This window comes from Miniopterus schreibersii (genome assembly GCF_964146895.1).
Source record: "Miniopterus schreibersii genome assembly, chromosome: 10".
NCBI lineage: Eukaryota > Metazoa > Chordata > Mammalia > Chiroptera > Miniopteridae > Miniopterus > Miniopterus schreibersii.
Window position 1 is genome coordinate 45,972,274 of NC_138110.1, and position 15,368 is coordinate 45,987,641.

Here is a 15,368-nt window from a genome sequence, read left to right on the forward strand (position 1 = left end):
GAGACTAAGCTTTGAACAAAGAAAATCTTAAAATGCTACTGGAAGTTTGAAAACGCAGTTGAAGTACAGATACTGCCTTTATAATTACCATTATAATTACTCAAAGTTGCCTTTATAATTACTCAAAGTTGGGGGCTCTGTGTCCCCAATAAATGTATACACACTTTAACAGCTGATAACTCACTTAATTTTCACTTCTTTTCAGGTTTAACTGATTTGAAATAATGGGTAAAGCCAGACTAGGCTTTAAACAAAGAAAATTTATCCACTAGACTTTTTAATGGGGATACATAAAAGATAAAAGCTTACAGTACAAAACCAGCAACAGTTGACTAATTGTGGGCTCACAGGTACCAAACAAAATGATTCTTGATGGTTGCGATTCCATTGCTTCACTTTATCAGCAGTGCCTGGACCGAAACAGTCATCAGTTTGAACAGGCATTAACACCAACAAAAAAATTCATTTCTGTAGATTCTTTTAAATTTTGAAAATAAACTGTTAATAAACACTCACTTTATAATCATTCAAAATGTGTATACATTTTCTTGGGGCACCATATATGGTGGGGCAAAAGTAGGTTTATAGTTTGTATGGAAAATAACAACAGTAAATGATAGATAATAATGCAAAAATAAACTCTGTGTTTTGCATATTCACAACTGTAAACCAACTTTTGCCCCACCCTGTATAAAGCAAGCTAAAATACGACATGATTTGGGGCTGCTCATGGAGTATAAGCATACTTTCTGAAATGACCATAGTAAGACTCCCCTGGAAGAGCCAAGAGAGTAGACCTGTGGTTCAATAATTCTGTTCACTTTGTTATCTCTAAATTAGTTAAATTTAAATAAAATCAAAAGTAATACTTTAAAAAAGTTATGAATAATGATTCACTTAGGTAGCAAAATTATTTTATGAGTGGCTTTTTTTCTTTACCCATCTCTATATTTTTTGTTTTTCTAACATGAACTGTTCTATAATTTAAAAAAAAACAATAAATGCTATTTGAAAACAAATAAAACTAAGCAAATATTAATAAAGATCACTAAGGAAGTATAGCTTAGTTTAGAACTTTTTTATACACTAGCCTGTCTCTGAATAACAATGACAGGTAAGTATTCCAAATGTAAAGTTTTTTATAAGTAGTATTCCTAGTGTCAAAAGAATACTTAAACTTCAAGTACATTACACACACACACACGTAAAAAGGATTTCAACATTGTAGATATTTGACAGTGGAAGTCAAATCGTAAATCATTTTTTCCACTCTTGTCTTTGGAATGGCTATCTTAATCATAAGAGCTCATATTTTAGTACTCCTATACTATCTAGGATTGGCCCCTGGATTTCTAATCATGCGTAAATTAGTTAACCTTATTATGTGCTCAGGTTCCACATCTTTAAAACAGGGATTACAGTACATAACCTCACAGAGGTGTATTAATTAAAAGATAAATGAGTTAATACATGAATGCACGTAGAATATTGGCTGGCATAGAATAAGCACTTGGTAAATATTAGATTTTAAAATAATGAAAATCTGCCCTGGCTGGTATGGCTCAGTTGGTTGAGTGTCATTCTGTGCACCAAAAGGTCTCAGGTTCAATTTCCAGTTAGCGCACATACCTGGGTAACCAATCGGTGTTCCTCTCTCATATAGATGTTTTTCTCTCTCTCTTTCCCTCTCCCTTTTTCTCTCTCAGTAAAAAAGCATATTTTTCAAAAACTAGTGAAAACCTGAAATAAGGTTTTCACATTAGACATGTCTAATTATTTAAGATAAAATATTCCGAGCCATACTTTATGTAACACCTAATGATCTTTAAATTTAAAAAATGTCATTTGGCCGGGCTGGTGTGGCTCAGCAGTTGAGCATCAATCGAGGTTCGATTCCCAGTCAGGGCACATGCCCGGGTTGTGGGCTCAATCCCCAGTGGGGGGACGTGCAGGAGGCAGCCGATCAATGACTCTCTCATCACTGATGTTTCTATCTCTCTCTCCCTTTCCCTTCCTCTCTCTAAAATCAGTGAAGACATGTTTTTAAAAAGAAAGTCATATTTACCATTATCAAGTTGCAAAATCTAATCGAGTTCAGTGATTTATAGTCACTTAAGTAGTCAAAGCATTACTTTTTTTTTCCCCCTTTTTTCTGGCCTTCAGACATAATTGACATACAATTATGTGTACGTTTAAAGTGTACAATATAATGATTTAGTTTATATGTGTATTGCAAAATGATTACCACAGTAAGGTTAGTTGACACATCTGTCACCTCACAGTGACAGTTTTGTGTGTGTGAGGTAATCACTTTTAAAATCTCTTAGTGCCCCAGATGGCTCAGTTGGTTGGACCATCGTCTCATTCACTAGAAAGTTTGCTAGTTCAATTCCCAGTCAGGCAACATACCTAGGTTGAGGGTTCCATGCTCCATCTGGGCACATACAGGAGGCAGCTGATTGATGTTTCTCACATAAATGTTTCTCTCTCCTCCTCCTCTCTCTTTAAAAATCAATAAACATATCCTTGGGTGAGGATTTAAAAAAACAGTTAAAATCTTCTGTTAGCAACTTTCAAATATACAATACAGTAACAATTATAATTGTTAATTATAGTCACCATGCTGTACATTACATCCTCAGAAATTTTTCATCTTATCACTGGAAATTTGTACCCTTTGACCACCTTTACTTATTTTACCCTTCCTGACTTTTTTTTATTTTTTATAAATTGCATTGCTTAATAGTTATTAATGAGGTGTTTTTACTCTATCTTATTTCGTGTACTTATGAAAGATATGAATCAAGGTGTTGTATATCTAAGATGTGACTATTTCAAGATCAAGCAAAGAATAGACACCCAGCATGGCTCAGTGGTTGAGCATCAACCTAGGATCAGGTTGCGGGCTCGATGCCCAGTCGGGGGCATGCAGGAGGCAGCCGATCAATGAGGACTCGCTCATCATTGATGTTTCTATCTCTCTCTCTCCCTCTACCTTTCTCTCTGAAATCAAGAAAGGTATATTAAAAAAAAAAAAAAAGAATAGACAAATAGCAAGTTTATATTTGAAATTCAACTGTAACCTCAGGTGGGTATGTTTAAAGCATTATGTTACTGTTTTTTCTTTTTTATTCAAAGCATTTTGATATGTAAATTAACAGTAAACCTCATTTATATCATACTCTATTTTAGATCCTAGATTTTTATGGCACAGTTGTTTTCTCAATATACTCAATCATGACATAAATAGAAGTGGAAGGTATTGAATGCTTATCGAGTGATCACAAATTATGGCTTTATTTTACTGGGTGTTTGTGTAGTTCATCTTGACTATACTTGGTACCTTTTATGTACTCAGAAGTAATATAGCATGATGATTGTGAGTACCAGTTTTAGAGTCACAAAAACTTGAATTTGAAGACCTCACTCTGCCACTTACTAATTGTTTCATCACAGATGAATTTTTGGTATTAACATTATTACATAGTCATATTCTGGACGTATAAGGTAGATACAAAGATGAATAAGACAACTTACAGACGTGCATAAATGTTGTATTCGTTTTAAGCTTTTGCCATGGATAATTTTCTTCCACATAAGTTATAGAAACTCTTTTTTAAATCATTACATAATGGCATTAAATCAAAGTTAGCAAATGAAATAGAATTTTTGTAATTGTGTCCCCCCTTCACTCTACCTACTGGCATTTTTTGTCTCCTTTCTTTGAGGAATACTAAAAAATATTTTATGCAAGTGGTTGTCAATTATGACTAGTGCTTTTATTTATAAAAATATAAATTCCACCAGACACTAATATAAGAAAATTGTTTCTTGAGTCATTCTGTTTTTTCTCTCCCGTCAGTGCCCTACCCCTCTCCTCCCCTCCATGAAAAGTCCATATCTGCATATGTTCTTTTTTTACTTGAAAGACACGTTTTTCAGTGCCCTCATTCTAAAGGACCACCTACCTCCATTGTAACCCTGTAATAAGTGAAGTGCCTGGAGTTAGCTTGAATCTTTTTGACTTTAATCTTCTGGTACAAAGATAAGCAAATATGAACATTTCTGGAATTCAGCTTTGGTCTTTTTAAATTAATGTGTGCTTTATTGAATATGGCTGTATTTGATGTTAAACATACATTTATTTAAATTTAATAACATTTTTCTATTTTTCTAGGCAGTTAATATCATATTCATGTTGTGTGTCAGGATGTGCTAGGCACATTACATTATTAGTTCATTTACTCCTCACAACAGCCCCATGAGTTAATCCCTCATAACAGATTAGTCACCTATTAAGTGGCAGAGCAAAGAGTTGAACCTAGGGTTAATGGCAGGACTTGTAGATGTCCAGAGTCAGATTATCCTAGTGTCAGCATATAACTGCAATATTAATTTAGAATATGTTTATATGACTTAATGATATCTGTTATGATGTGTGCTGAGACTACTGTCTTCATTATACTTGAGCGTAGCACCTTCTGTGGGCAAAACGGCTCTAAAAATGAAAGTAGCTGGGGGTTTTTTTGTTCTGTTTTTTTGCTGTAGAGCCTACAATTAATTTAAAATCTTTGATGAAAGGATATATGTTCATATATAATGTAATCCTGAAAATATGTTTATATTTTACCTGATTTTGTTTAGAAAATTAAGCAAATTATATTTAAAACTAAATATAGTATTGCCCTAGCCAGTTTGGCTCAGTAGTTATAGAGCATCAGCCCACGCACCAAAGGGTCTCAGGTTCAGTTCCCAGTCAAGGGTACCTACCTAGGTTGCAGATTCGATCCCCGGCGCCAGTCAGGGAGTGTGCAAGAGGCAGTCAGTCGACGTGTCTCTCTCACATCAGTGTCTCCTTCCCTCCCCCCTCCTCCCTGTCTTCCACTCTCTAAAAATCAGTGGAAAAAATATCCTCAGATGAAGATTAACAGCAACAAAAAAAAGATATGAAATAGAACCTTGCAGTGCTTTGGCTATATTTATGCAAAAGTTTGGATGCAATTAAATTTTCATGTACTTAATATAGATTTTTATGTACTTAAGAACATATAGGTGTTGAGCCTACTATTTCCTTTATTGTACTTAAATATATATTAGTATCAAGTCTACACTACTATAGATAAGAAAATTAAGAATAGAGTATCTTTTTTCAGATTGCGTATCTATTCATCTGTTATAATCTTGATTATAATTAGGGGGGTATAGTTATTTGGATTTTTCTGATTTTTTTTTTTTTTTTTTTTTTTACCTATATAGTCTTTTTTCTTTTTTTTCTTTTTTTAATCCTCTCCTGAGGATATTTTTTTCCATTGATTATTAGAGAAGGTGGAAGAGAGAGAGAGAAACATTGATGTGAGAGAGAGACATAGATTGGTCTCCTCCTGCAGAGGGCCTGGGATCAAGCCTGAAACCGAGGTACGTGTGTCCATGGCAGGAGTTGGACCTGGGACCCTTTATTCGGAGGGCCAACACTCTAACCACTGAGCCAAACCAGCTAGGGCTAGGTAGTAATTTCTTGTACAAACCATTCACTTTTACTTAAGTTACTGTCTTCTATGGGAATTGCTTGATCCCTTATGGTTTTATTTATTTATTTAAATATATCTTTATTGATTTCAGAGAGAGGAAAGGAGAGAGAGAGAGAGAGAAACATCAATGATGAGAGTCATTGATCGGCTGCCTCCTGCAAGCCCCCGACTGGGGATCGAGCCCACAGCCTGGGCATGTGCCCTGACTGGGAATCAAACCTCGATCTCCTGGATCCTAGGTCTACGCTCAACCACTGAGCCACACCCGGCCGGGCCCTTATGGTTTTATTAATAAAAATTCTGAAACATAAAACAATCTGTGATATTTACACAACTAATCCTTTTAAATTCATGGTTCTTAATCTTTTTTGCATCAAAGAATCTTAAATATCCTCTCCAGGGAAAAAGTACATATATGTAAAATTTTATATAACATTAGTAGCCAGTATTTCTCCTGAAATCCACTCCCCTGGGTTATGAACTTCTGCTTTATGTATTTCTGATATATGTGTTGTAAATTCAGTATATTGTATGCTTTTAAAGGATCAAGGCATCCCATCCTGAAGCAGATTCTCTATAAAGTTTTTCCATGATACTGTTGCAGAGTTCTTACATATTTCTATTGCATTAGTCACATAATTCTGGAACTTTTTTTCAGAATTGTTTGAAATAGGTACTGTATAAGCCCTGTTTTTAGTTGTGTGTTTTTTTCAGTCTTATTTTTTTGACAATTGTCTTTCAACCAACCATAGACTTTTTTGATTTTTTTTTTTTCTCTTATTCTAGATTCTGAAGAGGCTCGATCTGTAAATCCTTCCAGTGTTGATGAAAATATTGACTCCGAGACAGAGAAAGATTCTATCATCTGTGAAAGTAAACAAGTAATTCCCAAAGCACCTCTTCCGTCTGCCCTTGATGAGTATGAATTCAAAGATGATGATGATGAAGAAATAAATAAAATGATTGATGATAGGCATATTCTTAGGAAAGAGCTACGGAAAGAGAATGAATCTGAAGTAGAAAAGAATAGTTTATTTGCAAAACAAGATAAAGCTTTCTATCCTAAATCATTTAAAAGTAAAAAACAAAAGCCATCTAGGGTTTTGTATTCAAGTTCTGAAAGTTCAGATGAAGAAATTCTTCAGAACAAAAAGGTTTCTACTCCATGCTCTGTACCGGAAACATCAAATTCTGATACACAAACCAAAAAGGAATATGGAGTTTCAAATGAACACAAACAGAAAGGCAAAGTTAAAAGAAAATTAAAGAACCAGAACAAAAATAAAGAGAACCAAGAGCTAAAGCAAGAAAAAGAGGGGAAAGAAAATACCAGAGTAACAAACTTGACAGTTAATACTACAGCAGATTGTTCAGAAAAGACCAGAGAGGAGGGGAATTTTAGGAAATCTTTTAGCCCTAAAGATGATGCTTCATTACATTTATTTCATATTTCCAGTGGTAAATCTCCCAAACATTCTTGTGGACTAAGTGAAAAGCAGTCAACACCACTAAAACAAGAACACACCAAAACATGTTTATCACCAGGAAGTTCTGAAATGTCATTACAGCCTGATCTTGTTCGATATGATAATACAGAATCAGAATTCTTGCCAGAAAGTTCAAGTGTAAAATCTTGTAAGCATAAGGAAAAAATCAAACATCAGAAAGATTTCCACTTAGAGTTTGGTGAAAAGTCAAATGCTAAAATAAAAGATGAAGATCATAGTTCGTTTGAAAATTCAGATTGCTCACTGAAGAAAATGGATAAAGAAGGTAAAACATTAAAAAAGCATAAATTGAAACATAAAGAAAGGGAAAAAGAAAAGCATAAAAAGGAAATTGAAGGTGAAAAGGAAAAATACAAAAACAGGGATGGTGCTAAAGAGCTGCAGCGGAGTGTAGAGTTTGATAGAGAATTTTGGAAAGAAAATTTTTTTAAAAGCGATGAAACTGAAGATACATTTTGTAATGTGGAACATGACTCCCTAACAGAAAAAAAATCAAAGTTGGAAAAAAACATAAAAGATGATAAATCAACCAAGGAAAAGTATGTCTCAAAAGAGAGGAACTTTAAAGAAGGAGAAAAGATTAAAAAGGAAAGTGAGAAATCCTTTAGGGAGGAAAAAAAAGATTTAAAAGAAGAAAGAGAGAATGTACCTATAGATAAAGAAACAGAATTTAGTTCTTTAGGTATAAGTGCCAGTGAGGAATCTATAGGGTTACATTCAATGGAAAAGGAAACAGAAATTGAAAAACAAGAAAAGCATATAAAAGAAAGTAAGGAAAAATCTGAGAAACGATTTCAAGGTAAAGAAAAGGATGTTGAGAAAGTTGAAAGAAAAAATTCTGAAAAAGACAAAAAGATAAAACATGAACATAAGTCAGAGAAAGACAAATTAGATCTTAGTGAATGTGTTGACAGAATAAAAGAAAGAGACAAGCTATATTCACATCATACAGAGAAATGTCATAAAGAAGGTGAGAGAATAAAAAATATTTCTATTAAAAAAACTGATGACAGAGAGAAAAGTAGAGAAAAGATGGACAGAAAACATGACAAAGACAAACCTGAAAGAGAGAGGCATCTAGCAGAAAGCAAAGAAAAGTACTTGATGGAGAAAAAAAAACAGTCAGATAATAGTGACTACACTAAATCAGAAAAAGGCAAAAATAAAGATAGGGAGGTAGATAAAAAGGAAAAATCCAGAGATAAAGAAAGTGTAAATATAACTAACTCCAAGCACTTCCAGGAGGAGAAGAAGCCAAGTATAGCAGATAGTAGTAAAGCACAACATGAAAAAACTTTATCCTTTAAAGAAAAAACAAAAGATGAACCTTTAAAAACTCCTGATGGAAAAGAAAAAGATAAAAAGGATAAAGACATAGACAGATACAAAGAACGAGACAAATATAAGGATAAAATGCAACTAAATAGTTTATTCAGACTAAAATCTGAAGCAGATAAGCCAAAACCGAAGTTATCACCAGCATCAAAAGACACTCGACCTAAAGAAAAGAGGTTAGTGAATGATGATTTAATGCAGACAAGTTTTGAACGAATGCTAAGCCTTAAAGACCTAGAAATAGAGCAGTGGCACAAAAAACATAAGGAAAAAATAAAGCAAAAAGAAAAGGAACGGTTGAGAAATCGTAATTGTTTAGAACTTAAAGTAAAAGATAAAGAAAAAACAAAACATGCACTAGCTGAGTCCAAAAATAAAGCACTTACTAGGTCAAAGAGTTCAGAGTTGACTGATGCTTATACCAAGGAGAAACACTCTAAAGATGCTGTAAGTAACAGGTCACAATCTGTTGACACCAAAAGTATAATGAATTTAGGGAAGTCATCTTTTGTCTCAGATAATAGCTTAAACAGATCTCCTAGGTCAGAAAGTGAAAAGCCAGGTCTCAGCTCCAGATCTGTATCCATGATTTCTGTTGCTAGCTCAGAAGATTCCTGTCATACTACAGTGACTACCCCAAGACCTCCAGTTGAGTATGACTCTGACTTTTTGTTAGAAGGTTCAGATTCCCAAATGTCCTTTTCCCAGTCACCTTTTTTGCCAGTTGCCAAATCTCCTGCACGTCATGAAAAGGACATTGATAGCCTGGCTGAACTGCCAGAGCGGATTAAACCACCATATACAAGCAGACTTCCAGCATCCCATATCCGATCATCTTCTGTAGAAGATGTTAAACTTGTTATAAATGAGGGGAGACCAACTGTAGAAGTTCGAAGATATAGCATGCCATCTGTGATCTGTGAACATACAAAATTCCAAACATCAGAAGAAAGCAATCAAGGTGGCTTACCTGTGCCAAGAGATACTTGTCCTCCCAAAGCTGAGGTATCCTCAAATGTGCCTGAAAGAGAACTTCCAAATGTGTCTAACATACATTCCAGTTTTGCAGCCTCTCCAACTAGATGTGTAAACAGCAAATATATTTCCGCTGATACAAATGTTATCAAGAGTTCTGCTCCAGTGGGCACTTTAATGAACAGTCCTCTTCATTTAGAGTCATCTAATCAGGTTGGTGTGATCCAAAATAAATCATGGGAAATACCTGTTGATAGACTGGAATCACTAAGCACCGGTGACTTGATCGGCCCAAAGTCTAATACACCTGATCAAGATTCTTCTGTTCAGGTGTTTTGTAATTCCGAAAACAAACTATTGAAAGAACAGAATACTGATTTTTTATCCCTGCACCAGACTGAACTGCCAGTAAACTCCAGTGCTCAAGATGCAGCATCCCTTCTACCTTCACAGCAACCTAGCTCTTTCCACAGCCAATCACTTTCAGATACTGAATCTATTTCTAAACATACGTCTTTGTCATATGTTGCCAATCAGGAACCAGGTATTTTACAACAGAAAAATGCAGTTAAAATTACCAGTTCTGTTTTAGAGACTGATAATGAATCTACAAAAGATATGGGGAATACTTTTGCCCTAACAGATGTTCAAAAGACAGACATCTTTGTTCCAGTATACTCTGAAAACACCGTTCAAGAAGCATCACCAAATTTTGAGAAGGCTAATGCTTTGCCTGTATTACCATTAGAAAAGGACTTTAATGGAAGTGATTCCTCTTCCCAGCTTAACATGCATTATGCATTTAGCAAACTAATATATAAGTCTTCCAATAGCCATGAGGTTGAAAATAGCGCTTCTGATATTCAGGTGGTTTCACCAGAAAAAGAAAGCAAACTGGAGAGTTTGGTTTTAACTCATTTGAATGATAAGTGTGATTCTGATTTATGTGAAATGAATGCAGGAATGACAAAAGGAAACCTAAATGAACAAGATAATCCAAAACTTTGTCCTGAAAGTGAAAAGTGTTTGCTTTCCATCGAAGATGAAGAATCACAACAAAGCACTTTGTCATGTCTGGAAAACCATTCGCAACAACCAGCTCAACCAGAAATGCATAAATATGGTCAATTAGTTAAAGTAGAGTTAGAAGAAAATGCTGAAGATGATAAAACTGAAAACCAAATCCCTCAGAGGATGACTAGAAACAAAGCAAATACAGTGGCAAATCAAAACAAACAAATGCTTGCTAGTTGCACACTATTACAAGAAAAAGACAGTGAATCTTCATCTCCTAGAGGCAGAATAAGACTGACTGAAGAAGATGATCCACAAATTCACCACCCACGGAAAAGGAAAGTGTCACGTGTACCTCAGCCTGTGCAAGTGAATCCCTCTTTACTGCAAGCAAAAGAGAAAACTCAGCAGTCTCTGGCAGCCATTGTAGATTCTCTGAAACTAGATGAGATTCAGCCATATAGTTCAGAGAGAGCAAATCCATATTTTGAATACTTGCACATAAGAAAAAAAATTGAAGAAAAGCGCAAATTGTTATGTAGTGTTATTCCTCAAGCACCTCAGTATTATGATGAATACGTGACATTTAATGGATCTTATCTCTTGGATGGAAACCCCTTAAGCAAGATTTGCATTCCCACAGTAAGTAATATCACTTGATATACATCTGCAATGCTGTTCAATAGAAATAGTAATGCAAGTCACATACGGAGTTTTAAATTTTCTAGTAGCCTCATTTTAAAAAGTAAAAGAAACAGTTAAATTAATAAATTAATTTTAATGTTTTATTTAACTGAATATATCGATAATACTATTTCAAACTATCCGTATAGAAAAATTATTGAGACCATTTATATTCTTTTTTTTTTTAATTAAGTATTTGAAATCTGATGTGCTGTGTGCTTACAGTACATCTCTATTTAAACTAGCTACATTTGAGTAAGTGCTGAGCAGGCATATGTGGTTAGTGGCTGCCTTATTGAACAACACTGATCTATAGTATTTTGGTTTTCCTTACCTGCTTTTCCTTTTGTACTAAAGGAGGTATGTTTTTATTTTTTTTAAGAGTAATTCCTTTATATATGCTTTTGATCCCAGTCAGTCCATTCTTCTCTGGAACCTTTCTATATTAAAATACTTCTAGCTAGTATATTTTTCATTTTTCTCTCTCCATTGGCCTTTTTCCCCCCACTTCAAACATATTTGGGTCTTCTTCATCCTGGGGAGAAAAAGTTACCCCTTGACTATGCCAGTTCATCAAGCCTGCTCTCTCTTGCCTTCACTGCCGCACTCTTGGAGATTAGCCTGTGCCTCATGTTTCTTCTGTATCGCTTCCTATTCATCCCTTGACTGTTACACTTTCACAGTGGTCACCAATGAGCTTGTAATGGCCAGATTCATTGGCTTCTTTCTCTCCATTTGATCTCAGTTACATTTAACATTGTGACCATCTTGGTCTTCATAAAATTCTCTCTTTCCCCACTCCTACCCTGGTCTTTCATGATGGCACTGTTTTCCAATTCCTTTTAAACAGGGTTCTCCAGGAATCAACTATTTTGTTAGCTTTTTGTCAGTGTGGCCTTGTCTATTGCTGTGATTTTCATGTGTCCCAAAAAATTCTTATCTAGCTATATATCATCTTGTTGATCTCCAGAATCAAATATAGTTGCTTCACAGGCAGCTGATTACCATTTTATCAAAGTAATCTATTCACATTTATGTGATCTGGTTATAGAACCCATTAGAAATGTGGTGAAATGTCTCCTAAGTCGGTTTGTTTATTCTTCTATCAAATATTTTCCTATAATTTAACCAGAATGATGCCATTTTCCAGAAGAAATAAGGGGTGGGGGGAGATAAACTGCAGGTCAGGTTCCCAAAAATCAAATGAATAAGAGGATATTAAAAAAAAGGAAAAAAAAAGACTTGCCACTACCTGGTATCTACTGTGATCTCTGGCACCAACACACAGGATCCCTATAGAGGGATTCCAAGAGTGGGTAGTTGGTTCTCCATTGCATACAAAATTTACCCTGTGTGTTATGCATAATATCTTCTACTGCATATTAATTAAATACCTTTGGGGACAGGCGGGTCTGGGCTTTCATGGTCAAATAGGTTTGGGAAACATCATTAATCTAAAAATAAATGGGTTTCTTCACTGCATGACTTCTCAGAATTATTAAGATTTGTCAATTGAGAGACACCTAAATGAGTACTACATATATGCAGTGTTTCTCAAACTTACTTGTTCTTGGAACTATTTCCTGTAAATTGTCTTTATGGGACCCATTGTTCAGTGGAACATGCTAATAAGAAAAGCTGGTTTTCAGAACAGACTACATCCTTTTTCACTTTGCCTCTGCTGATCTCTCCATTTTTATACTCCATCATTCTTTCCCTCAAATGCTTGTAATTGCCTCCAGGCACCATACAGTCTCTTTCATGCATTTGGTAATACCATCCTCTTTTTTGGGAATTATCTCCCTCCTTTCTTTCCCTTTCCTTTTTCCCCACAACTCATTTCTCTTAACTCTTCCTTTACGTTAAGGCTCAGGCATTACCCTCTGGAAGAAGCTTTCTCTGACACCCCCGCCTCAAAGAATATATACTCTTCCTCTGTGCTGCTTGAAGGAGGCCTTTATGACTTACAAACTGTACAGCAGTAGCACCAAACTCCACACTTTCTCCTCTTGTTGACTTACAAACTGTACAGCAGTAGCACCACCAAACTCCACACTTTCTCCTCTTGTTAAATTTAAAGAAGTTTATAGGACACAGAAATCAGACAAATGTATCATTGCAATTAGAGGCCAGCTCATTGAAAACTGATCAGCTCCAATAAGTTAATTTGTCTTGTACTTTCTACATTGATTCAACTATTTGAATCCTTATGATGTTATTTAACATGTTTTTTAATCTTCCATAATTCCTATAAACTGTTTACTCATTATAAATATAGTCTTGATTAGATCCAGGTTTGATTCTTTGGCAAGAGCTTTTCATATATGGTGTTGTATAATTCCCGTTGCACAACATCATGAAGCACACTGTTTCTCCTACCTTCAGAAGAGTCAAAAGAGTCAACTAAGTTATTATACTGTGCCAGACATACTGAGCTATCTTACTTTATCCTAATAATGCTGGTAATAATTATAAGGTAGAATGAGAGGGGGGGAAATATAAGTACTCCAAGGGCTACAGGGAGAATATTCAGGGTTTCAAACAGTTGAAATTGAATAAAAAGTAACAATTGTATAAGTGTTACTGTATTATTTAATTCAGAGAACATCCGAATTTATATATCTTCATTTTAAGTTATCTACTAAAAGGATTTCATTTTATAAGTGTAGCCCATTGTTATAAATAAAATCTAATGCTTTTAACTATATATATTTTTTAAATTAGATTACGCCACCACCTTCACTGTCCGATCCACTCAAAGAGCTGTTTCGGCAACAGGAAGTTGTAAGGATGAAGCTACGTTTGCAACACAGCATTGAAAGGGTAAGAAATGTTTACATTTACATTTATGCCCCCAAAAAAGTAACTTTTATTTATTTATATATATTTTTTATTATCTTTTTTTTTTCTTTTAATATATCTTTATTGATCTCAGAGAGAGGAAAGGAGAGGGAGAGAGAGGTAGAAACATCAATGATGAGAGAGTCATTGATTGAGCCCACATCCCGGGCATGTGCCCTGACAGGGAATCAAACCCCGATCGCCTGGATCCTAGGTCAATGCTCAACTGCTGAGCCACACCCGACCGGGCAAAAAAAGTAATTTTTAGCAATAGATTACAGTGGCCTACAGTTTTTATTAGTGAATTTTTTTTACTTAAAACCATTTTGGGATATGGTTTGTTACCTAGTGCTTATGTGATTAGATGGAGAATTTTTAAGCCTGTTTTAGCATAGTTGCTCTCATATTACAACTTACATTCAGTATATTTTTGATTTATAAAACTCTAATAATTTCTTATCATTTGTTGAATTTGCAGAACTATAACAGTAAATTCCTAATTGGACATTCGTATTTCCATATTTTAGAATTGTTGGTTGGTACCGGCTATTTTAGTGCAAAATACTTTAAAAGGCTGTGCTTGCTTACTGGTCCTTACCTTAGTATTTCAGTTTCCAGTGGTTAGTCTTGGCATGAAATGACAGGAGAAAAAAACTTGATTATTTATAAAAATCATAAAAGGTGCTGGTCAGTGTAGTTCAGTTGGTTGGAGCATCATCCCATGCACTAGAAGGTCATAGGTTCGATTCCCAGTTGGGGGGTCAGTGTTGGGGGGAGGGAGAAGCAGCCAATTGATGTGTCTCTCACATCGATATTTCTCTCTTTCACTCTCTTCCAGTCTCCCTCTCTAAAATCAATTTTAAAAAAAAAACAAAAACTAAAAGAAAATTAAAATCATAAAAATTATTTCACTTGGATTGACAAAAATATAACACCTTCTTAATCTTTTGGGAGGGTCATGGACTTCTGAAAATGTGATATAACATATTCATATACAAACAAAACCATGCTTCAATTTCTTTGATTCATACATGATTGATTCCTTAGGGAGAGCTTCTTAATCTTTTTTGTGCCATGGAACCCCTATAATAATCTGGTAAATATAAAACCTTTCCTTAGAATAATGTTGTGGTTTTTTGGGGGGGAGGGGGTTTCAGAATAATGTTTTTAAATGAATAAAATAAATTAATAGCATTACAACAAGAACAACATATAGAAGAAAGAAAGAAGCACTAATACAGAACTTATGGCCCATGTCACTGAGCAGTAAGTTAGGTGATACAACATATCAATAGCTGTTTTAACCATCAAGCATGTACAGAAGCCATGCTGTCTTATAGACAGTTAAGAATTGTCATTTGAACTGCGCAATTTGCAGAACTTTAATAAATAGCAAAAATGACTAATCCTCCTTCATATTGATCAACAATTTAAAATGGCAGAATATTACAAAGCAATTTAAATGTCTGACCAATGTGAAAAC

At 34.8% G+C, this 15,368-nt stretch overlaps 1 protein-coding gene across 4 annotated transcripts in view; it reads left to right on the forward strand.

Moving 5' to 3' along the window:
* Positions 1 to 15,368, forward strand: part of ANKRD12 (ankyrin repeat domain 12) — a 93,190-nt gene that overhangs the window by 71,080 nt on the left and 6,742 nt on the right. For all 4 annotated transcript variants that reach the window (XM_081148947.1, XM_081148946.1, XM_081148949.1 and 1 more), the window contains 2 exons: positions 6,315 to 11,002; positions 13,769 to 13,867. In XM_081148947.1, coding sequence (XP_081005073.1) covers positions 6,315 to 11,002; positions 13,769 to 13,867 — 4,787 coding nt within the window. The remainder of the gene's footprint in view (positions 1 to 6,314; positions 11,003 to 13,768; positions 13,868 to 15,368) is intronic.